This window comes from Macaca fascicularis, chromosome 9, assembly GCF_037993035.2.
Source record: "Macaca fascicularis isolate 582-1 chromosome 9, T2T-MFA8v1.1".
Lineage (NCBI taxonomy): Eukaryota > Metazoa > Chordata > Mammalia > Primates > Cercopithecidae > Macaca > Macaca fascicularis.
The window spans coordinates 68,605,010-68,627,258 of NC_088383.1; the positions used below are offsets into that span (position 1 = coordinate 68,605,010).

Consider the following 22,249-nt stretch of genomic DNA (forward strand, 5'->3'; position numbering starts at 1 on the left):
ACAGTTTGGTCTGTCCTGCTCCATGTGCCTTGCTGGGGTGGTTACTGGGGTTGTTGAGTGCTTGGATGCTGGAGCCAGATGCCCTGCACTCACTTTCAGTTCTACCTGCTGCCCTCTCCGGCTCAGTGTTCTCATCTATGAAAGGGGAATGGTAAGAGGACCCACTTGTTGGGATGTCACGAACAGCTAACACAAGACAACAGCTCCGAACAGCACCGGACGCCTCGTGAATGCCAGATGAATGCAAGTTCACTTTATTATTCCCCTTCTACAGGCACTACCGGGAAGGCACCGTCCCCACCACCCCTCCTCACTGACCGGCAGGTGAACGAGAAGGTGGAGAACCTCTCCATCCAGCTGCGGCTGATGACCAGGGAGAGGAACGAGCTCCGCAAGCGCCTGGCCTTTGCCACACATGGCACGGCCTTCGACAAGAGGTAGTAATCACGCCATCTCCCCTGCCCAGGCCCCATGGTTGGGGTTACTACCCCGATGCTGGTGCTGTCACCCCCAGACACCCCTAGCTCCTGGGGGTTCAGGCTGCACTGCCTGAGTGTCCCCTTTTCCCCACTTCACGTCCAGAAATGCTTCCCAGGGGCAGGACCCGCAGGCTTCTGGGGCAGGTCCCCATCCCACATGTGACGAGGCCCCTTAGTAGTGGTGTGCTTGTGTGCAAAGTCGGCTCGTGTGTGTGTGTGAGAGTGTGTGAGTGTGTGTTCCTACCAATGTCTCCTAGACCTGCCTAAGTTGAGTGAAGCTTTATGTGCTTGGTAAACATATTAATTGCTCCCTGCCACATACGTGTTTTATTTGTTTTCTGAGACGGGGTCTTGCTTTGTTGCCTGGGCTAGAATGCAGTGGCACAATCATGGTTCAATGCTGTTTTGACCTTCCCAGCTCAAGTGAACCTCCCACCTTAGCCTTCCGAGTAGCTGGGACTATAGGTGTGTGCCACCACGCCCAACTATTTTTTTTTTTATTTAATTGTTTTTGCTGCAGCAGGGTCTTTTGTTGTTGCCCAGGCTGGTTTTGAGCTTCTAGGCTCCAGTGATCCTCCTGCCTTGGCCTCCCAGAGTGCTGGAATTACAGGCGTGAACCACAGCGTCTGGCCCCACATGATGTGTTTTAAACAGACCACATTCTACCTGGTGTCTCTGTTGCTTTGAAGAAAATGTTTGCTTCTTTTGTTGTGAGTTAGAGGTAGATACCAGGGAAGCGTGGCCCGTAGGGTGGGGCAGAGAGAGAGTCTTTATCTACCTGCATGATCTAAGAGGACGTTCTGGGAAGGAGGAGGGCCACAGAGTGGTTTCTCCTTTAGCTCCCATGCTGGTAGAGGTCTGGAGGGAAGAGGGCTTGGTGTAAACACTTCAGTTTCACCTCTTTCCTTCAGGAGCAAGGGCCTATGCCTCTGCACTCTGTGCCTCTGGGATTATGCCAGGGCTGCAGAGCCTGATCCTTGAGCTTATATTCGTGAGGATCTGCCCCTCAGTCATTTGGCCCAAAGGCAGGACGAGTGAAGACGTGAATGTGCTAGCACAGGAGAGTTGGCACACTGTGGCCCACGGGCCCACTGCCTGTTTTATAAATGAAGTTTTATTGGAACACAGCCATGCTCATTGGTTACAAAGTGTCTATGACTGCTTTCCTGCTACAAAGGCAGAGTTGAGTGGTTGCAACAGAAACCATGTAGTGTGCAAAGCCTTAAGTATTTACTATGTGGCCTTTTGCAAAAAAAGTCTGCTGACCTCTGCTCTAGAAAAAGGGTCCTCAAACTTGAGCATGCACCAGAATCACCCACAGAGCTTGTTAATAATGCACAGATCATTGCCTCTCTTTCCCTCCCTTCAGAACACCTGACTCAGGAGGACTGGGGCTGGGGCTAGGCCTGAGAATGTCTATTTGTGACAAGTTCCCAGATGATACTGTGTTGCAAGTCTGGGAACCCTACTCTGAGATCACTGCTCATGGCCAGTATTCTTAACCTTGGTTGCACATTGGAATCCCTGGGGAGTTTTTAAAAATTCTCATGTTTGGGTCTTATCCTTAGAAATGCTAATGTAATTGATCTGGGCATTGGTATTTTAATGTGTACCCAAGATTGACAGTCACTGTTCTAAAGAGAGGAGAGATTTCTTTTATTTAATATTTTATTTTATTTTATTTTATTTTATTTATTATTTTTGAGACAGGATCATCTCTGTTGCCCAGGCTGGAATGCAGTGGTGTGATCTTGACTCACTGCATCCTCAACCTTCTGGGCTCAAGTGTTCCTCCCACCTTAGCCTCGTGAGTAGCTGGGACTACCGGCGCATGCCACCACACCAGGCTAATTTTTTTATTTTTTTGTAGAGGCGGGGTTTCACCATGTTGCTCAGGCTGGTCTCAAACCCCTGGCTTCAAGCGATCCACCCGCCTCGGCCTCCCAAAGTGCTGGGATTACAGGTGTGAGCCACCATGCCCAGCCTACAGAGAAGAGACATTTCATCACAGGTTTCTGGTGGACTCAGAGCTGTTGTAGAGACTCCTGGGAGCTCCTACAGAACAAGTTGGTACCATCTCAGCTCTCCAGGCCCATGCAGGGAGCTCAGGCAACCATGGCTCCCTCCATCCTGGGGATTCTGATTCTGTGGATCTGAGTGAGGCCAGGATACCTGAGTTTAACAAACACTTAGGTGTGTGTGGTGCATAGGGGACCAGTATTTGGGAACCACTGGGCTGGCCTAATCCAGGACCTGGCTCCCCTGTCCATGTGAATCCTGGGGCCTGTGTTCATGGGGCCGTTTGCTCTCTGGGCCAGGCCCTACCACAGGCTGAATCCTGACTACGAGAGGCTAAAGATCCAGTGCGTGCGAGCCATGTCGGACCTGCAGAGCCTGCAGAACCAGCACACCAACGCCTTGAAGAGGTGTGAGGAGGTGGCCAAGGAGACTGATTTCTACCAGTGAGTGAGGCCTGCTTGGCCAGGGCCCCCAACATCCACAGACAGCTGCTTTTGCCCTTCTTTTCTCTGGACTTGGTAGCCAGGGGTTCTGGTTCTAGTCCTGTCCCTGTGCAAGCAGCAAGCAGTCTGCCTACAGCAGTTGTATTTGTGCCTTTGGGCCCCAGTTTTCCTAAGTGTAAAACAAGGCTGTTAATCCCTCACATCTTATTGCCAGCTTCAGAGACCTGGCGGGCAGGAAAGTGATTCAGAACATGCAGCAGGAGTCAGGCAGGTCTCTGGGTCTCTGTCCAGGGGCCGTACTGCAGCTTCTTCCTGGAGGATAGGCCCAAGGGGTGTTTCCCTTTGGTCTCCCAGTACCCCTCTGAGGGTCTTTGCCTGCCCACCTGCTGATACCTGCCCAGGCCCCAGTATTTGGAGGCACTAGGTCTGTACCAGAGGGGCCTGTCTCCCTTCCCTGGAGACACATGTGCCCTTTTTGGTGTCAGGTTTGTAAGTGGTGATTTGGATGTTTCTGGAATTGGGCTGTTAGCAGGTTTTGGCTTGCCTCTGAGTGCTACAGACCTAGCTGCCATTGGCTCCTGTCCGCTGTATCTACGGGAAGTGTTGGGACCTGAGGCTGGTGATGCCCTGGGGTGGGGCAGGGTGTGAGGGGCTGGCTGGGGCTCACTGAGCATGTACCGGGTGTTTCAGCACACTCCACAGCCGGCTCCTGAGTGACCAGACTCGGCTGAAGGATGACGTGGACATGCTGAGGCGGGAGAATGGGCAGCTGCTGCGGGAGCGAAACCTGCTGCAGCAGTCGTGGGAGGACATGAAGCGGCTCCACGAGGAAGACCAGAAGGAGATCGGTGACCTCCGTGCCCAGCAGCAGCAGGTAGGCCCAGCTCCTGCAGACTGGCCATTTCTCCCAAGTAGTCCTCATTCCTTTTAATGGAGAATAATATTGAGAAGTAAATGCCAGGTCAGGCACGTTGGCCCATATCTGTGATCTCAGCGCTTTGGGAGACCAAAGTGAGAGATTGCTTGAGATGAGCCTGGGCAACATGGCAAGACTCCATCTCTACAAAAAAAAGAAAAATTAGCTGCACATGGTGGTGCACCTGTAGTCCTAGCTACTCAGGAGGTTGAGGCAGGAGGATCGTTGGAACCTAGGAGTCTGAGGTTATAGTGAGCTATGATCATGCCACTGTACCCTAGTCTGGGCGATGGAGTGAGACCCTGTCTCTAAAAAAAAAAACACAGCCAACCAAGTGCTGGATGTGCTTGTAGCTTGGGTTAGCACTGTTTCCCGGCCCTCTCAGTGGAAAGAAGTAGGAAGTAGCTAAGTGTACATGTACACAAGGCCATACACATACATACATACACATATGTATATCTGTATTTCTGTATCAGACATGTAGATTGAAAGCCATGAGTTCACATTGACACTTTCAATTCTAATCCAAGACCACAGGTTCATTGTGGTTTCCACCCTTTTTGTTTGTGTAACTTCCTTTAAAAACATCAGTGACAAGGCCGGGTGCAGCGGCTCACACCTGTAATCCCAGCCCTTTGGGAGGCTGAAGTGGGCGGAACATGAGGTCAGGAGATCGAGACCATCCTGACTAACACGGTGAAACCCCTTCTTTACTAAAAATACAAAAAATTAGCCGGGCATGGTGGCGGGCGCCTGTAGTCCCAGCTACTCGGGAGGCTGAGGCAGGAGAATGGCGTGAACCCGGGAAGCAGAGCATGCAGTGAGCCAGGATTGCACCACTGCATTCCAGTCTGGGTGACAGAGCGAGACTCTGCCTCAAAAAAAAAAAAAAAAAAAAAAAAAATCCAATGAAACAACAAACAAACAGTGACAAACGTAATTCCTGTGTTTTTGTTTTTGTTTTTTTGTTTTTGAGATGGAGTCTTGCTCTGTCGCCCAGGCTGGAGTGCAGTGGTATGATTTTGGCTCACTGCAACCTCTGCCTCCTGGGTTCAAGCGATTCTTCTGCCTCAGTCTCCTGAGTAGCTGGGACTACAGGCGCCCGCCACCACACCCAGCTAATTTTTGTGTTTTTAGTAGAGACGGGGTTCACCACGTTGGCCAGGATGGTCTTGATCTCCTGACCTCATGATCCACCCACGTTGGCCTCCCAAAGTGCTGAGATTGCAGGCGTGAGCCACTGTGCCCTGCCGATTCCTGTTATTCTTAATTTGTTTACTTGGTCAATCCCCCATGTGTAGCTGCCTCCCATGCCCTCTGCAGTCCCCCATCCCGTTCCCATCCCCTCCTGACCCTTTGTGGGCTCTCCCACCCCATGCCTTCTCTCTGCTAGGCCTGGTCTCCTCATGTGATGCCAGGACCCCCTCCTCATTCCATGCCAGCCGTGATATCCCCTCTGGGGTGACCTGCCCCAGTGTAGGTCCCTGTCTTGCTCTACTTTGCCTAATGGCTTTAAGGTTTAATTGTTTAGAAAAAAGGAATATTCCATATTCCAATGAAACTGTATTCCATTGAAAAACTTGCTTCTCTTGAAAAACTTGCTGTTAATTTTCTTTTCTCCGGTATTGATTGAGGTTTTATGTGGAGTAACCAGGGCAGGCTCAGCAAGGGACCCTAAGATGGATATACTTGGAGCTATTAGAGTATTTTTTGTGTGCCCTCTGATTAGGGGAATTGGTTGTGTGAGGTGGCTGGGGCAGAGGTTGGTGTTTAGCCCATAGGTCTTGACTGAGCCTTGGTAATGGAAAGCCGGCAACAGGAAGATTGTCCTTCTCGCACCTGCTGCATGGCTCAGAGAAGCTGCGACGGCACCCTTTCCACCCTTTATAGGTTCAGGAGGTGGGGGTGGTGCTCTTGGAGCATTTCTCTAAGGATGAAATGAGAGTAGAAGGTGCCTTGCTAGCTCTGGTTAGTACTGCCCACAACCCGTTCCCCCTGCAGGGACCCTTCCTTGTGCATGTCAGTGGAGCTTCCTAGAGCAAACAGATTTAAAGACTGTAGGTTTTCAGTTTCTAAAAAGGCAAAAATATTTTTAACCTCAAAAGAAATCCTTTGGAAATCTTGCGTGTGAAGCAGGTAAGGATGGCGGTGCTGTGTCGAAACAAAGCTCCCGGGAAGCTGCCCGAGGGGATGGGCCTCTAAGGGTTCGAGCCCCTTCTCTGCCCTGGGGTGTGTGGTAACTTCCCCGACCTGTGGGCAGGCGGCCCCTCCCAGCCTTCACCTGCACCCTGCTGTGTGCTTTGTTTTCTTGCTCTTTTGCCAGCAGTTTGTTCTTCTTGGTCTACACTTGGCTCAGGTAACCTTTTGCCTTGGGGTTTAGTTTGGATTCTATTCTTCCTTGAGAGAGTCATCATTTCAGAAGTGTATATGACTCCACCTCGGTCCACGGGAAGCCCCACAGCCTTGCTAGAAAGTGTGAGGTTGGAGCATCTCAGTGTAGCAGAATTGTCTTATATGACTGTCACGAAGACACTGCGTGGAAGGCGCTGGCGCCGTGTGCCCGTGTGTATGAGGCGCTCAGTCAGTGTTGTGGTCATTAATGATACTGTTCTAATCCTGTCAAGTCTGGGTTTAAATCTGCCTCATCCAGGATGTGTAGAAATTGGAACCTGCATACATTGTGGGTGGGAAGAAATGATACAGCCACTGTGAAAGGCAGCCTAGTGATTCCTCAAAAAACTAAACAGAGCTAACAGCTGACCCCCCAGCGACACGCGTAGGTGTGCACCCAGGAGAACTGAAAATATATGTCCGCACAGAAACTTGAGGTGTGAATATTCATAGCAGCCCAAAACCGGTAACCCAAAGGTCCACTGACTGATGAATGGATAAATAAAATGTGATCTATCCATACAATGGAATATTATTCAGCATAACAAGGAATGCAATACTGATCCATGCTATAATGTGAATGAACTTCAAAAACATGACAGCCAGTGAAAGAAACCAGCCACAAAAGACCACAAACTATGATTCCAGGTACATGAAATGTCCACAACAGGAAAATCTATGTGGACACAAAGCAGATTTGTGGTTGTCTTGGGCTTGGGGTTTGGGAAGTGACTGCTGATGGGTACTGGTTTATTTTGGGGGTGATAAAAATGTTCTGGAATTAGATAGTGGTAGTGGCTTCACAACTTTGTGGATTCATAACCTCGTGAATATATTAAACTGAATTGTACACTTTGTGTGGTATGTAAATTATAACTCAGAGAAGAAAAAAAAAAGACTCAGAAGTTCACCTTGTCATAAGTAGAGAAATCCAGGCTGGGTACAGTGGCTCACGCCTGTAATCCCAGCACTTTGGAAAGACCAGGAGGATCCCTTGGGTCGAGGAGTCCAAGATCAGCCTGGGCAACATAGAGAGACTCTATCTGTACAAAACATTGTTTAATTAAAAAAATTATTTTTTAGGAAGAGCACTCTGCCCTCAAGAACCGTAAAGTTTCCTTGTCTCCTGTTCTCTGACTTTCTTGAGCACCTGCTCAGCTTTACAGACATTCAGACTGAGACGTCCCTCCCACCCTCATCCTCTCTCCCTTTCCTGTCTGCCTAACAGGGGAGGGTCTTCCTCTCGAACCCCGCAGCCCATTCCCTGCTCTCCTTTTCCTACTGCTGTGGTCCTTGGCAGCAGGGGTGGGGGTGGGGATGCATCCTGGTCATTGGGGTCCCCCAGGTCAGTTCAGCTGGACCAGTGCCTCCCAGCAAACACCACCTCCAGACCCCACCAGGAGAAGAGGCCTGGCTGCCACAGGGAGCAGGGCTGGGAGCATCTCAGAGCTGCTGGGCGGCCAGCCCCCTATCCCGGCATCCCGGGCCCTCTTGCCTTCGTCAGGCGTAGGGTGGATGCCCAGGTGGCAGTAGGCCAGCAGCAGAGGAAGCGAGGACATGGGGATGGCCACAGGCTTGCTCCCCGCTGGGCCCGAGGGCAAAGGTCGACCTTGCTGGACAAGGGCATTTTTGTTGCCGGGTTCCTCCCACGCCTTGTAAACTTGAAGAGGCCCTTGCAGGGTAAATGGTGCTGTTTGACTTGCGTGTTTGCTTGAGGGATTTGTGGGGCTTCCCGGCCCTCTGCATGATTTATCTCAGAGGAAATGAGGCACCCTGGGGGAGGGGGCGCCGTGGTTGAGAGCAGCAAACAGGTGTTTTGTCCGTATGTGTGTTTTGCTGGGGAGGGCCTCTGCCTGGCATCCCCGTCTCTGGGTTTGGGCATTCTTCTAGGCTGTGTCAAGAAAGCCCAGGAGAACCTGACAAGGCTTGGTTGGGGAATCTAAGTAGAGGGTGTTTTTGCATCTTTTTTCTTTACTAAAGTAGTGCGTATTCTCTGGTTAAAATAGAAAAAAGTCTTCAACCAATGTGGAAGGCAGCCACCCACCTCCTCAGACCCAGCCTAGCTTTGTGGAAATGACCATCCTCTGGGTAAACCATTGGGATGGATGTGGATCCTTGTAGATTTTTTTTTTAAATGTCACATTTAATACTCATGTAGTTTTGTTTTTTGTTCCCTGAAACCTGCTTTCAAAACAAATATCCTACAATATATCATGGGTTTCCTTACATTTTCTGTGAATTTGCACATCCAAAAAGGTCCGTGCTTGTTTTGTTGTCTGTCAGGTGTTAATCAAATTCTGTGTGGAGCGTCTTGGTGGTCAACATCTTCCCATGTTACAAACCATGTTTCAGTGGACACACATGTCTTTGTGCTCTTTTGCACACACGTTTTGAAGTTTGAGCCTTACAGGTAGAATTCCTGAGACCAGGGCAGTGCACATGTTCTCCTAGGTCCTGCCAATCTATCTGGGCCCAAAGAGTCTTCTGTTTCCTCCTCCTTGCCCTTTCCCCTGTCTTTAAAATATACTTTCTTGGCCGGGCGCGGTGGCTCACGCCTGTAATCCCAGCACTTTGGGAGGCCGAGGCAGGCAGATCACAAGGTCAGGAGATCGAGACCATCCTGCATAACATGGTGAAACCCTGTCTGTACTAGAAATACAAAAAATTAGCCGGGCGTGGTAGCGGGCGCCTGTAGTCCCAGCTACTCGGGAGGCTGAGGCAGGAGAATGGCATGAACCCGGGAGGCGGAGCTTGCAGTGAGCCAAGATCTCACCACTGCACTCCAGCCTGGGCGACAGAGCGAGACTCCATCTCAAAAATAAAATAAAATAAAATAAAATATACTTTCTCTTGTAATTCATGAAAGTCGATTTTCTTGTCCCAGGTATCCTGAATGAATGCCCTTTGATGGGCCTGAAAGAAGGGAGGAGAGGGGTTTCCTGGTTGCTGAAGGGCATCCCTTATAGAGAAGCCCACAGAGGAGTGTTCTGACCAGTGTGGGGTACAGGTAGGAGGGTTGGTCTCTTCCTGGCCTCCCTGCAGGGAGCAGCCCAGACTATGGCTGTCTTTGTGCCTCCCCAGTGTAACTTCCACCCCCTTCTCCTTAAACTCACAGGCCAACTGTCCTGTGCTCAGGCCGGCAGGGCATCATCTCTAAAGACTGCTGCCTGCCTGAGGGGAGAAGTTGACTCTCAGGCCAGGCTCAGGGGCTCACACCTGTAATCTTAGCACTTTGGGAGGCCGAAGCTGGTGCATCACTTGAGTCTAGGAGCTCAAGACCAGCCTGGGCAACATAGTGAGACCCTGCTGCCCCATCTCTACACAAAATAAAAAATTAGCCAGGTGTGGTGGGGCATGCCTGTGATCCCAGCTACTTGGGAGGCTGAGGCAGGAGGCTCACTTGAGCCTGGGAGGTTGAGGTTGCAGTGAACTGTGATCACTTTAATTTTAGAATTCTGGGCCAAATTTAAATGTTCTCTCTTTCATTAGCCTTTGCTGGGAAGCTAAACATTTGACTGTAGTTAGATGTGTGTTTGTGTGCGTGCGCGCGTGTGTGTGCATGTACACGTGGAAATACCTACCAAGAACATAATCCTCTAATGGTGACAGGGAAATGTTCTAGACCAATAGATTTAGTTTTTCGGATTCTCCGGAGTTAACCGTGACCTGGTTCCCCAGCTTTGTTCAGAGGCTGTTGGTTAGGTGGCACAGGCCTGGCACTGAGTCCTGCTTGTAGAGAAAGGGTGAGAAGTGTTTGGAGGCCTGCGAGCCTCTTTGAGTATCTAGTTGCTGCCCTGTGGGAACAGGTTATTCTGTTTGACTCCAAGGCTAGAGTGAGAACCGGAGGTTAGGAGTTGCAGGGAGGTGGAGTAGCTCGTGGTGAGCACGACCCTTTCCCAAGGAGCTTTCACCTGTGGAACAGGCCGAGGGTGGCGGTTATCGTGGTGGAAGCAGTATGGGGCCTGATCTCTCTCTCTCGTCTTCTGACCCGAGTATCCCATCATGTTATGAAGGCTGGGGGGAGCAGCAGAAAGGACCTCTAGGTCTGCGCTGGGATTTCCCTGACCCACCCTGTCGCACTGGGAATTCGTGGCCCACTCTCATGGCCCTTTCTGGCAGCCTGATTCCCACGGCCCTGAATCATCCTTGGATTGTCACACAGGCCTGGATCCAGGCCCCTCAAGGTTAGCTGTTCAGGGGACTGCAAAGAGGCCGAACCATGGTATAGACTCCTGATTCTGCCATGCACTGGTGGAGGTGGGCTCTGCTGGGCTACTGCCCAGAACCCGGCTTTGTATCATTTCAAGGCTGCCTTTAGAACGAGATTGTTTCTGAGCTGGGAAGGCGGGAAGCCACTACAGGAGAGCATTGGCTCGTCTCCGCGCGGCTGCCACCTTGTGGGGAACTCAGGCAATGGCAGCCGCCTTTGTTCCCCAGCAAACCAGACTCATTTGGAGCCAATGGGATTCTCACTTGGCTTAGGGGATATTTAGAGAGTAAAACATTTGAGGTAATTTTTTTTTTTTTTTTTTTTTTTGAGACAGAGTATCGCTCTGTCACCCAGGCTGGGGTACAGTGGCACAATCTTGGCTCACTGCAACCTACGCCTCCTGGGTTCAAGCAATTCTCCTGTCTCAGCCTCCTGAGTAGCAGGGATTCCAGGTGCCCACCACCACGCCTGGCTAATTTTTGTATTTTTCGTAGAGACAGGGTTTCACCATGTTAGCCAGGCTGGTCTTGAACTCCCAACCTTGTGATCTGCCCACCTCGGCCTCCCAAAGTGCTAGGATTACAGGCGTGAGCCACTGTGCCCGGCCTGAAGTAATTTTTAATTGGCATTTTTGAGGTATTGCTCACCAATCAGGGCAATCCAGTTTAGATGCTGGACCTTTCCAGACGTGGGTGGAAGGCATTGGTTGACCAGATTTCAGGAGTTTATTGACCAGATTATGGTCATGGGTAAGCCCCATTCCTTTTTTTTTTTTTTTTTTTTTTTTTTTTTGAGATGAAGTCTCACGCTTGTCACCCAGGCTGGAGTGCAGTGGTGCGATCTCGACTCACTGCAACCTCCGCCTCCTGGGTTCAAGCGATTCTCCTGCCTCAGCCTCCCGAGTAGCTAGGATTGCAGGTGCCTGCCACCATGTGCAGCTAATTTTTGTATGTTTAGTAGAGACAAGGTTTCACCATGTTGGTCAGGCTGGTCTGAATCTCCTGATCTCAGGTGATCCGCCCACCTTGGCCTCTCAAAGTTCTGGGATTACAGGCATGAGCCACTGTGCCTGGCCAGGCTTTTTTTTTTTTTTTTTTTTTTTTAAGATTTTAGATGTAGAGTAGGCACTGTCAGTAAGGCTCTGGTTCTCAGTGTGCATTCCTGTTTTGCAACAGTGATGCCATTTTACAAAACAGTGAAGATTTTGACCACCTGAAACACCTGTGTACTACTTTTTCAAATAAATTCTATATTTTGGTGTCCTAGTAAGATTTCCCTTGAGAGAAAATGTTCCACTTTAAAAATAAATGAAGGAAAAAGAATGAACCTGAAACGAACCAATCCTCCCTCCCTCCCTCCCTGCCTCCCTCCCTGCCTCCCTTCCTTCCTTCCTTTCTTCCTCCTTCCTTCCCTCTGTTTCTCTCTTTCTCCTCCCCTTCCTTCCTTCCCCTCTTCCTTCCCTCCCTCCCTCCATCCTTCCGTTTCTCCCTCTTCCTTGACTTCCTCTTTAAGAGTCTACAGTCCTAGGATCTAATGCTTAGGCCTTAGAGGAAGGAGCTTACTTTCTTGTTGCTATGATTCTGACTTTTAAATTAAGCCCTCTTTTGCTTTTTGTGTTTTTCATGTTTATTGAGGGCTGACCCTAGCTCCAAAGAGAATATTCCATCGTCCCAGGTTCTGGATCTCTAGGCTGCAAACATTTGATAACCCAGGCCCCCACTGAATGAGCCAGGGAATTCCTCGGCTGTTGGAGCTGGAAGGGCCAGACAAGCTTACCTGGTCTAGCCTTGGCATTTGAGGAATCCGGAAGCTGAAACCCAGAGAGGTGGAGTGACTCACCCCAGGGCTCAGATCCCATGAGGTGCTCAGCCGAAGCCAGCAGCCCCCCTGGCAACCTCTTAACTCATCTTCTTGGTTTGGTTTTTTCTCTATAACAGCACCCCAAATGAACTTTAGTGCCTGTCATTCAGAGTAGAATGCTGTCTAGCTTAAAACCCTCCACAGCTTCCTGTCTCACTCAGGAGACCGTCTTCACTGTGAGCCCTGCAGCCATGGCCACCCCCATGCCCACGCCCACTTCTCCAGGTCCCCTTTGAATCCACCTCCCGCTGTGCACTGGGCTCCTGCTACTCTGCCCTGCCCCTCCCCTCTCTTTATCTCTAGAACACACCTGCAGGCCCTGCCTCTGGGCCTTTGCCCCTGCCCTCCCCTCTGCCCGGTGTGCTCTTCTTCATTTGCCTCTGAATTCTGAAGCACCTTCTTCAAGAAGCCTCTTCAGCCTTAGTCTCCCTCACAGTCCTCCCCTCTGCTACTCAGATGGCTCTCTCCAGCCCATTATACTGTTTTATTTTTTCTTTTCTTGATAGTTCTTACCTTGCTCTGAAGTTACTTTATTTGGCCTGTATGTCCACACCCTCCAAATTAGGATAAAAGGCCCACAGGTCACAACCTCTTTCTTTCCCGTCTGGCATCACCAGCACCTAGAACAGTGCTAGACATATTAGGTATTTGCATGGGATGCGAGGGTACCCTACACCATGGAGGGTCACCCTAGGGCTTTTGAGAGTCTTTAGGTCCAATTTACAAAACCTGATTCTGGGCTATGTGACTTTCTGGGAGGACTCACAAGATTCAGTATGTAATTATACTCAATGGCTGACATTTATTACAACAAACGTACACAGAGCAAAGTCGGCAAAGGGGAAAGACGCGTGAGGCAAAGTCCAGAGGAAACTGGGCCCGAGTTTCCAAGAGTCCTCTCCTGGTGGAGTTTCACCAGATGCACTGAATTCCTCCAGAATGGAATCCCAACAACACACGAGAAGTGCTGGCCTCCATGGAGGCCTGTTAGACACTCAGTGCCCAAGTGTCTTACTGAGGGCTGGTCATGTGGGTACCTCTGCCGAGCATGTACCCAGATTCTGTACTCCCAGAAGAAAGCAGGTGTTCAGCATAAGCCACTTTGTTTGTACGGGCTCAGTACCAGAGCTGCTTATATCACCGGAAGAAAGTTTTACATCAGCCTAGAGAACTGTTTACTGTTTGGGTTCCTAGACACCATTCAGTAGGGTCAACCTTGCAAGCAGGTCTTTCTAAGGATATAGAAATCTCAGGTCAGCTGTGTTAACTGTTCTGCACAATACTTAGTAAATACTTGTGACTGAGTGAATCTAAATGAATCAGCCCAGTGTGACTGCAAGGCCTGGAGAATTGGACCTCAAGACTCTCAAAAGCCCTAGGGTGACCCCCCACCTTGTCATCAGTCCCACCCTCAGACAGACAAAAGTGAGAGTGGGAGGTCTCCTCCACCACCTCCCCCAGACCCTTGGTAAGTGGGACTGTCTGGTCTCCAGGTGTTGAAGCACAACGGGTCATCCGAGATTCTCAACAAGCTATACGACACGGCCATGGACAAGTTGGAGGTGGTCAAGAAGGACTATGACGCCCTGCGGAAGAGGTACAGTGAGAAAGTCGCCATCCACAATGCAGACCTGAGCCGCCTGGAGCAGCTTGGGGAGGAGAACCAGCGGCTGCTGAAGCAGACGGAGATGCTGACCCAGCAGAGGGACACGGCCATCCAGCTACAGCACCAGTGTGCCCTCTCCCTGAGGAGGTAGGGCTAGGGCCACGGGGGGCTGGGGGCAAATGGGTCCTGTAAGGTTCCCAACCACCCCCAGGTGATGAGAAGAGCATGAGTTACGATGCTTTTTCAATCAAAAAATGCTTCTGACCAGGAAACCTTTTTTTTTTTTTTGACACCGAATCTGTCTTGGGAATCATGGCTCCCTCCTCCCATCTGAACATCCCTGTTTACCTTCAGGTTCACAGACACCATTCAGTGGTTAGCCTTGCAAGCGGGCCTTTCTGAGGATGTAGAAATTTCAGGTCTGCTGTATTAACTGCGCTACACAATGCTTAATAAATACTGGTGTGTTCTGAGCATCCTGTTTCTTTGGTCCCTGCCATGTGCTTCTCCCCTCTGTGGCAGTCACCCACCTAGCAAATAGGAAAGTTAATTCTCTGGGGCGTGTGTCTTCTGTTATCTTTAGAGATGTGATATATGCCCTCAAACAGTGTTTTGTAGAGTATGTGCCTGTGAATCACCAGTTCTCTGGAGCATTTATCAGTTTCACATGAAAAGTGCTCTCTGGCGATAAATAGGTTTGAGCATTGCCAGGTTGAACCCAGACAGATGTCTCTGCTGCAGGACTTCTCGGAGCCTTCGGTGTGGTGGTGTGCAGTAGGTAGACTCTCCAGGAGGCAGCCAAGATGCAGAGTTTCCCAAACAGAAATAATCAGATAATATACTTTTTTTTGGGTCATGGAGCTCCATGGAGAACCAGTGTCTATGGACCATACTGAGAATTGCTGGTCCGGAGCCATGGGCTGTGATTTGCAGGCTGCCTGTGTGGAAGATGCCCCCCGGCCTGGAAGGACCGAGCTGTGCTCTTTGAGCGAACTTGATGACCTTGTCACAGGGCTGTACTGTTCGTATCTGTGAAATGAGGCGGTTTGACTAAATGATCGTTAAGGCCTCTTTATGCTGTTATCCTGGCATTGTTTTGTTTTTATTGTTTTTTAAAATTAATGTGGCTTGACTGTGGGAGAAATACGCTGTTGTTTCTAGTGGAGCGGAGGGCATAATGTCCTCAGTTCAACTCCTGGCATTTGTAAAGGGCTGAGAAAAATTCCAGGTCTGGGGGCACTGGTACTCCGTGACTTTTCTCTTGGGGGTGGAGAGAGTGACTTCACTTGAAATTTCATGCTTGACTGTCCAGCACCGCAGAGCTGGCGGGAGGCAGCAGCGCAGCCGGCCACTGACCGGGCAGCGCCCCCGCCCCTCCCACATCTCGCCGCCTCTCTCCCCAGGTTTGAGGCGATCCACCATGAGCTGAACAAGGCCACAGCGCAGAACAAGGACCTGCAGTGGGAGATGGAGCTGCTGCAGTCAGAGCTGACCGAGCTGAGAACCACACAGGTGAAGACAGCGAAGGAGTCGGAGAAGTACAGGGAGGAGCGGGACGCTGTGTACAGCGAGTACAAGCTCATCATGAGTGAGCGCGACCAGGTCATCTCTGAGCTGGACAAGCTGCAGACCGAGGTGGAACTGGCCGAGTCCAAGCTCAAGAGCAGCACATCTGAGAAGAAGGCGGCCAGTGAGGAGATGGAGGCGCTGCGGCAGGTAGGTGGGTGGGCTGGTGGCTGGCTTTCAGCCTCTCCTACAGCGTCCCGGGAAGAGGGGCTGCAGAGTGCATGGTGTCTGGATTAGAAGCCTCCTTCCCATTGGAGTAAAGGGCTTCTGATAGAAGGCCTAAGTGCAAGCTGGGTTATCAGACACCACCAAGGTAACTCCTGAGCTCATGCTCAATGCCCAGCTGTAGTCTGGATTACAGGGGACAAGTGGGGAGGGAGGCCCAGACATAGTCATGGATACCTGGAGCTTACACACCAGGAAGAGTCAGATGACGCGCACCGATACTCTCACACCGAAACCCATTGCTACGTAATTGCAGATCAGTCTCATGCTGAAAGTCAGTGATATCTCAAGGACTTGCTTATTATGAAGCAAGATACCAAGGCCAAGTTCCCAAAGCCATAGATACGTTAGGCCTCTTGCGTCTGGAAGAGTACCCTCAGGGGCCCGTCTCCACCAGCAGTGTGCATCTGATTGAGTCTGCTCTTGAAAAAGTGTTTCAGGCTCCTGCTGGGAAGATGTGCTAGTAGGCTGAGCCTACTAGTTCTTCTCCTGAAGCTTTGCTGCCTGGGGGCCACACCTCCAGGGTTGGGGAGCTGGGATGTTTGATAGCATTGGATTGGGCCATCTAGCTCAACTCCTGGGTGGCCAATGTGGATTTTCTGCCTCCTTCCTACCTGTCAACCTCTCCTCATCGTGGAGCTCCTTGCCCTAGGTCTAGCTGAGCCCTGCTGGGGCTTGGATGGGCCCATGGAGATTCCCTTCAGTCTGTGTTGTGTGTGGCTCTGATTAGAGCTTCTAGACTTGATCACGGCAGATTTTTTCCCCTATCAGAATAGTTCTCGGATATTCACGTCCCTCTATTCTCCTGCCTTTCTGTGCAGGTCAGTTGGAATGCAGCTTTCAAAGGTGGTTTATGAGAAGCAAAAAGCAAGGCGTTAAAGGTCAGGCAGTTTGGCAGGGGTGGTATGCATTGGATCATTACTACCAGGTCCTGCCATACCAAGTGTGAGGCAGGTGATGCCTGATGGGTGACCAGCATGTCTTTCAACTGATACAACTTCTCTTCACGCCCGGGCAGTGATAGGGGATGTGGGGAATGCATGAGACACAGGCCCCTTGCTGAGAGATGGCCCTCCTCAGTCATGTGGTCTCAAACCTCTCTAGGCCTCTGTTTCTTTTTTTTTTATGAGACCGAGTCTTGTTCTGTTGCCCAAGCTGAAGTACAGTGGCACAATCTTGGCTCACTGCAACCTCTACCTCCCGGGTTCAAGCAATTCTCATGCCTCAGCTTCCCAAGTAGCTGGGGTTACAGGCGTGCGCCGCCACGCCTGGTTAATTTTTTGTATTTTTAGTAAAGATGTGGCTTTGCCATGTTGGCCAGGCTGGTCTCGAACTCCTGGACTCAAGCAATCCTTCCGCCTCAGCCTCCCAAAGTATCGGGATTACAAGCATAATTTCACCGCCTGGTGAGCCACTGTGCCTGGCCTCTGGGCCTCAGTTTCTATTTTTAATTTACTTTTTTGTTGAGACAGCCTGTCTGTTCCCCAGGCTGGAGTGCAGTGGCACAATCATAGCTCACTGTAATCTCGACCTCTTGGGTTCAAGTGATCCTCCCACCTCAGCCCCCCAAGTAGCTGGGACTATATGCAGGCACCACCACACCCCGCTAATTCTGAATTGTTTTGTAGTGACGCGGTCTCACTATGTTGCCCAGGCTGGTCTCAAACTCCTGGGCTCAAGTGATCCTCCTGCTTCGGCCTCCCAAAGTGCTGGGATTTCAGGCGTGAGCCCCTGCACCCAGCCAGCCTCAGTTTCTTCATCTGCACAATGGAATGGTGGTTGTAATGAACAAATGATTCAATATAGAAAATACATCATCGTGCCTGCACAAAGCAACAGTGAGTTGAGATGGGCATTCATTATTATGCCCATCTGAATCTTACTACTCTGTTAGGATTAGGGTGAACCTCATTAAACTGTTTCTTTGGGTAAAAATGGGCCAACCAAGTAATGGGAATTTCGTACAAGGAACCACCAAGACTTCTGGAGACCCTTGAGGCAAAAGCCAGTGTGAAGATGAATATTTACTGCAATGAAATTTTTGAAAAGTCTATTAGAATAAATTTTTAGTAAGTGAAGATAATGCATTAGAACTTGGTAATCATCCTAGAAAAACCATGAATTCATGTTCACATCCTGGGATCTGAGCACATAATTGTTGGGGGAAAATGTCAATATCAAATCAGGAAAACAAAATGATGAAGATGGAAACTTGGAAAATGACCAAGTCAGTAACTGCTGTGAAATGTCACAGAATATCAGACACATGCCTGGGGAATGACAGCGAGCCCGTGCGGATGGAGTTTTGAGATTTTCTTTTTTCTTTCTTTCTTTTTTTTTTTTTTTGAAACGTACTTTCCCTCTTTTTCCCAGGCTGGAGTGAAGTGGCACGATCTCAACTCACTATAACCTCCACCTGTTGGGTTCCAGTGATCCTCCTGTCTCAGCCTCCTGAGTAGCTGGGATTATAGACACCTGCCAGTATGCCCAGCTAATTTTTGTACTTTTAGTAGAGATGGGGTTTCGCCATGTTGGCCAGGCTGGTCTTGAACTCCTGACCTCAGGTGATCCACCCACCTTGGCCTCCCAACATGCTAGGATTACAGGCCTGAGCCACTGCGCCTGGCCATATTTTGAGATCTTTGAAGTTAATGGTGAAGACTCTTTGTAGAAATGTAGAAAGCACAGAGATGTACAGAGAACACCTGAGTTCCCCGCGGTGCTGGCATCCAGCAATGAGACCCCCAGGCCTGACGTCCTTGGGGCAGCCGTCGCCTTCCCAGCACTCAGGCGAGCCCTTCAGCCTGGAGCCCGCCTCCAGCCTACACAGGGGGTATTGGCTGGGCACCAAGTACAGCTGTCAGCTGAGACAGGGATCTTTTCCAGGCCCCGTTCCGAGTCAGCAGGCAGGAGATAGCCCCCGCTGCTGCCCGTCAGCTCTAAGAGCTGAAATCCTCATTTCCTTCTCAAGTTGGTCTGGCTTCATGAATAAGAGCACTCTCCACCGGCAAGAGCAGGCCAGGAGGGCTGGGCAGTGAGGCACCCTGGGGATTGGCCCTGCCACCCCACTGGCTGCTGCCTGTCAGGGGTCAGCTGTGGGGGGCCTTCTGGCAGGTCTAGCTCCCTCACCACAGAGCTGTCTTCATCCTGCTCAGCCCGAGGGCTGGGCTTCAGTTTCTGGTGTCGTGCTTGCATGCCCCTGTCGTCTATCTGCACCTCTTGCTCCATTTTCCCTTTTCCTTCTCCATGCCCTCTCTCCCTTCTGTGTTCTCAGTGGGCTGAGGCAAAGAGCACCGGGAGGCCAGGGGCCTGTCAGGGTCTTTGACAGGTTGGCTGTGCCCTCACCTCCTTACCAGCTCCCAGAGGGGAGATATCCTCAGGAGCTCCCCCAAGGCCACCCTCCTGCCTCAGGCCAGGAGCTGACCTTGTCCAGCGAAGGCTCATTGCTCCCAGGAGGAGGGAGGAACTGCCTGGGGAGTTGAGGTTGGCACCACTGGAAGCCGTAGGTCACTGCTGCCTATTGCAGAGATCTCCCAGGTTCCAAAGCACTTTCCCAGAAGGGCCCTGCTCACCGAACCCTGTCTGTAGAAGGGCAGCCCCCCACGCTCCTGCCGTCTGCCGCCCTGAATGCAGTTTCACGTCCAGCTACAGGTCCTGGTTGAGGAGCTGAGCTCAGCTGTGGTGGACAGACTGGACAGTGCCAGGGGACAAGGTGAGGCAGCACTGGCCTTTCCAGAACTTAGATGCAGAGGGCTGTTGTAGCAAGAGAAGCTGCCCAGGAAGCAGAGGGAGGTGCCCTCACCTGAGAGCCGTCTGCTCAGGGGCACCACTCCACACTTGGGCCCCATCCTCCCCTGGGACCCTCGAGTGGGCTCTGGCCCTCTGGGGCTGGGTTGCAGCCCATGGGCCTTTCTCACCGGCCTCATGGCTGGGTCTGGCAAGTGTCTCGTGAAGACCGGCCCATCTCTTCCCACGCCTTTGCTCACCCAGCACTGGAAGAAAGAGACTGCAGGTGGCGCTTTTAGAGCAGACTCAGACTGACATCTGATGCCTGGGGTAGAGTCTGCCTGGGGTAGAGGAGCCGGTACTGATCATGAGTCAGCTCTGCAGGATGGGGGAGCCCTGGTGAGTCACTTCTAGATCCTGCGGTTCCTCACCAGTGTGATCAGAATCAATCAGTCGGTCACTTGGGTCTGCTGGGCTTCCAAATTTTACCATTTTTTTAAAGGTACCTCTTTCCCCTCTTCCCCCTTCACTAAAACTAAGTATAGTACTTCTTGTATTCCTTATAAGGAAGCAGTATTTGGGGATGAATTCATTTTGGAGACCAGCAATGGCGTGGGGCCCAGGGGAAGGAAGGGAGCTGTGGGCTGGGGGAGCTGCCCACCTCCTACGCTGCCTCTCCTCCTGTCTGCACCTGGGGCCTCCCTAGATGCTCATCCAGAGCACCATGGAGAAACCTTTCAGGGAATCCACGTGGTAACATGTGTCAGCTCTAAAACTATCCATAAATATATTGTAAAACAGTGAGTATAATGTAAATTTTGAAAAGTATTGTTTATCATAAATTCTTGACTAATACACTTTTTTTTTTTTTTTTTTTTTTTTGAGACCGAGTCTCACTCTGTTGTCCAGGCTGGAGTGAGTTGGCGCCATCTGGGCTCACTGCGACCTCTGTCTCCCAAGTTCAAGTGATTCTCTTGCCTCAGTCTCCCGTGGAGCTGGGACCACAGGCACATGCCACCATGTCTGGCTAATTTTCGTAGTTTTAGTAGAAATGGGGTTTCACCATGTTGGCCAGGCTGGTCTCGAACTCCTGATCTCATGTGATCTGCCTGCCTTGGCCTCCCAAAGTGCTGGGATTACAGGTGTGAGCCACTGTACCCTGCCCCCAAATAATTCTTTTTAAAATGAAAATTTAGGGATTTTTTTTGGAAAATAGCAAACTAAACAAACACGGCATACTATGTAAAGCTGAAAAAATAATCAAAACTGAAATGATTTGAATGACTCCCAGGAACCGTGAGGTCCGAGCAAAGCCAGCCACTGCACTGGCACCCTCGAGCTTTGATGGTCCTTTTTGTGCAAATTGTTTTTCAGCTCCTCTGCCTCTGTTTTGAGAGATGGGGGGATTTATCAACTGACTGTAGGTGTTTTCTTGTCAGCTTCATTCTCTTCTCTTGTTTTCTATGTCTGAGATCTTTCTGAACATGTTTTTGCAGAGGCTGCCATCTCCTGTTCTCTGGAGAATGATCGTTAGAGGGAACGGAAGCTTTCTTCCTGTGCGTGTGTGTCTTCCTGTGTCCTAGCACTTGAGGGTGGAGAGTCTCGGGGCGGGGACACCAGTGTCATCACCACCTCTGTTGTCATGCTTCTGTTTTGCGTGTTTGGAAAGCCTTTGAGCCAGGGGAGGAGTTATTCTTGCAGTAAACACTCACTTTGTCATCCATCATTTCTCCGTGTTTTCTAAGGATTATAGAGGTGTGGGGGGGCTTTTCATATGAGTGCTTCTAAGAGTTTGACTTGAAATTTTAGTGGAGCATATAACTCTCTAGGGATGTGCCAAGATACAAATGCTTCAGATTTCAGCTTTTTAAACGAACTGAGATACACAGCACTTCACCAGCAGGAACACCGATGTATTTTTGTCTTTAAAAATAACTCGGCTTGCCAGATTATAAAAACCAGGATCACAGACACGGTGGGGGCTGTGGGGGGGGCGCTGGTTAATAGGACAGTGGCTGTGGGGTGTAGTCACTGGGGGTATGGGTGGCGGGGGTGTGCTGCGATGGGCTCCGTGTTTCCATCCAGCTCCCTGGAGCCTCAGCCTTGACCCCTGCACTGGTGGGAGGTGCTCCTGGTCCATGAGGCTCAGCAGCCTCTCCCTCTCCCTGCCCCTTACTCCCACCAGATCAAAGACACGGTGACAATGGATGCTGGGAGAGCCAACAAGGAGGTTGAAATCCTTCGAAAGCAGTGCAAGGCTCTGTGCCAGGAGCTGAAGGAAGCCCTTCAGGAGGCGGATGTGGCCAAGTGCCGGCGGGACTGGGCCTTCCAGGAGCGAGACAAGATCGTAGCAGAGCGTGACAGCATCCGGTACGGGGTGCCTTCGAGCTGGCGTGGGCTCGCATCTCCCCAGGATGCGGGGACCTGCTAGGGTCTGTTGGGAGGGTCCGAATCGTTTGCTGTGTGTCCAGGTAAGGTGGGAGGGACCTGGGCTCCTCCTTTCTCACCCCTAGTTGATGCCCCAGCCTTGCCTCTTAGTTTTAGAATTTTCCATTGTTTCTCCCTCCCATGTCACTCAGCCCTATATGTCCTCAGTATGTACTATGTCCACATGAGACGCCTGTGAAGGGGCATGAGGCCAACCTCTTTTATTTGAGGGCTTCTGATGAGAAGAGCACATCCGAAATGCGTTCTTTTAGCAGTATTCCCCAGGCGCCTGCTGTGTGCCAAGGTCTCAAATCCCTGGAGCAAAGAGACCTCGGGAGAGGCTTGGGTGGGCAGGGCAGTGAGGGAGGAAGATGCGTGACT

General features: G+C 50.8%; 1 protein-coding gene across 6 annotated transcripts in view; it reads left to right on the forward strand.

Moving 5' to 3' along the window:
• DLG5 (discs large MAGUK scaffold protein 5) overlaps positions 1–22,249 on the forward strand; it is a 148,804-nt gene that overhangs the window by 82,031 nt on the left and 44,524 nt on the right. For 4 of the 6 annotated variants that reach the window (XM_015456126.3, XM_005565351.3, XM_045400021.2 and 1 more), the window contains 6 exons: positions 275–437; positions 2,798–2,941; positions 3,632–3,815; positions 13,812–14,071; positions 15,328–15,640; positions 21,627–21,811. In XM_015456126.3, coding sequence (XP_015311612.1) covers positions 275–437; positions 2,798–2,941; positions 3,632–3,815; positions 13,812–14,071; positions 15,328–15,640; positions 21,627–21,811 — 1,249 coding nt within the window. The remainder of the gene's footprint in view (positions 1–274; positions 438–2,797; positions 2,942–3,631; positions 3,816–13,811; positions 14,072–15,327; positions 15,641–21,626; positions 21,812–22,249) is intronic. The other 2 variants (XM_074001713.1, XM_015456127.3) reach the window with 1 other exon arrangement.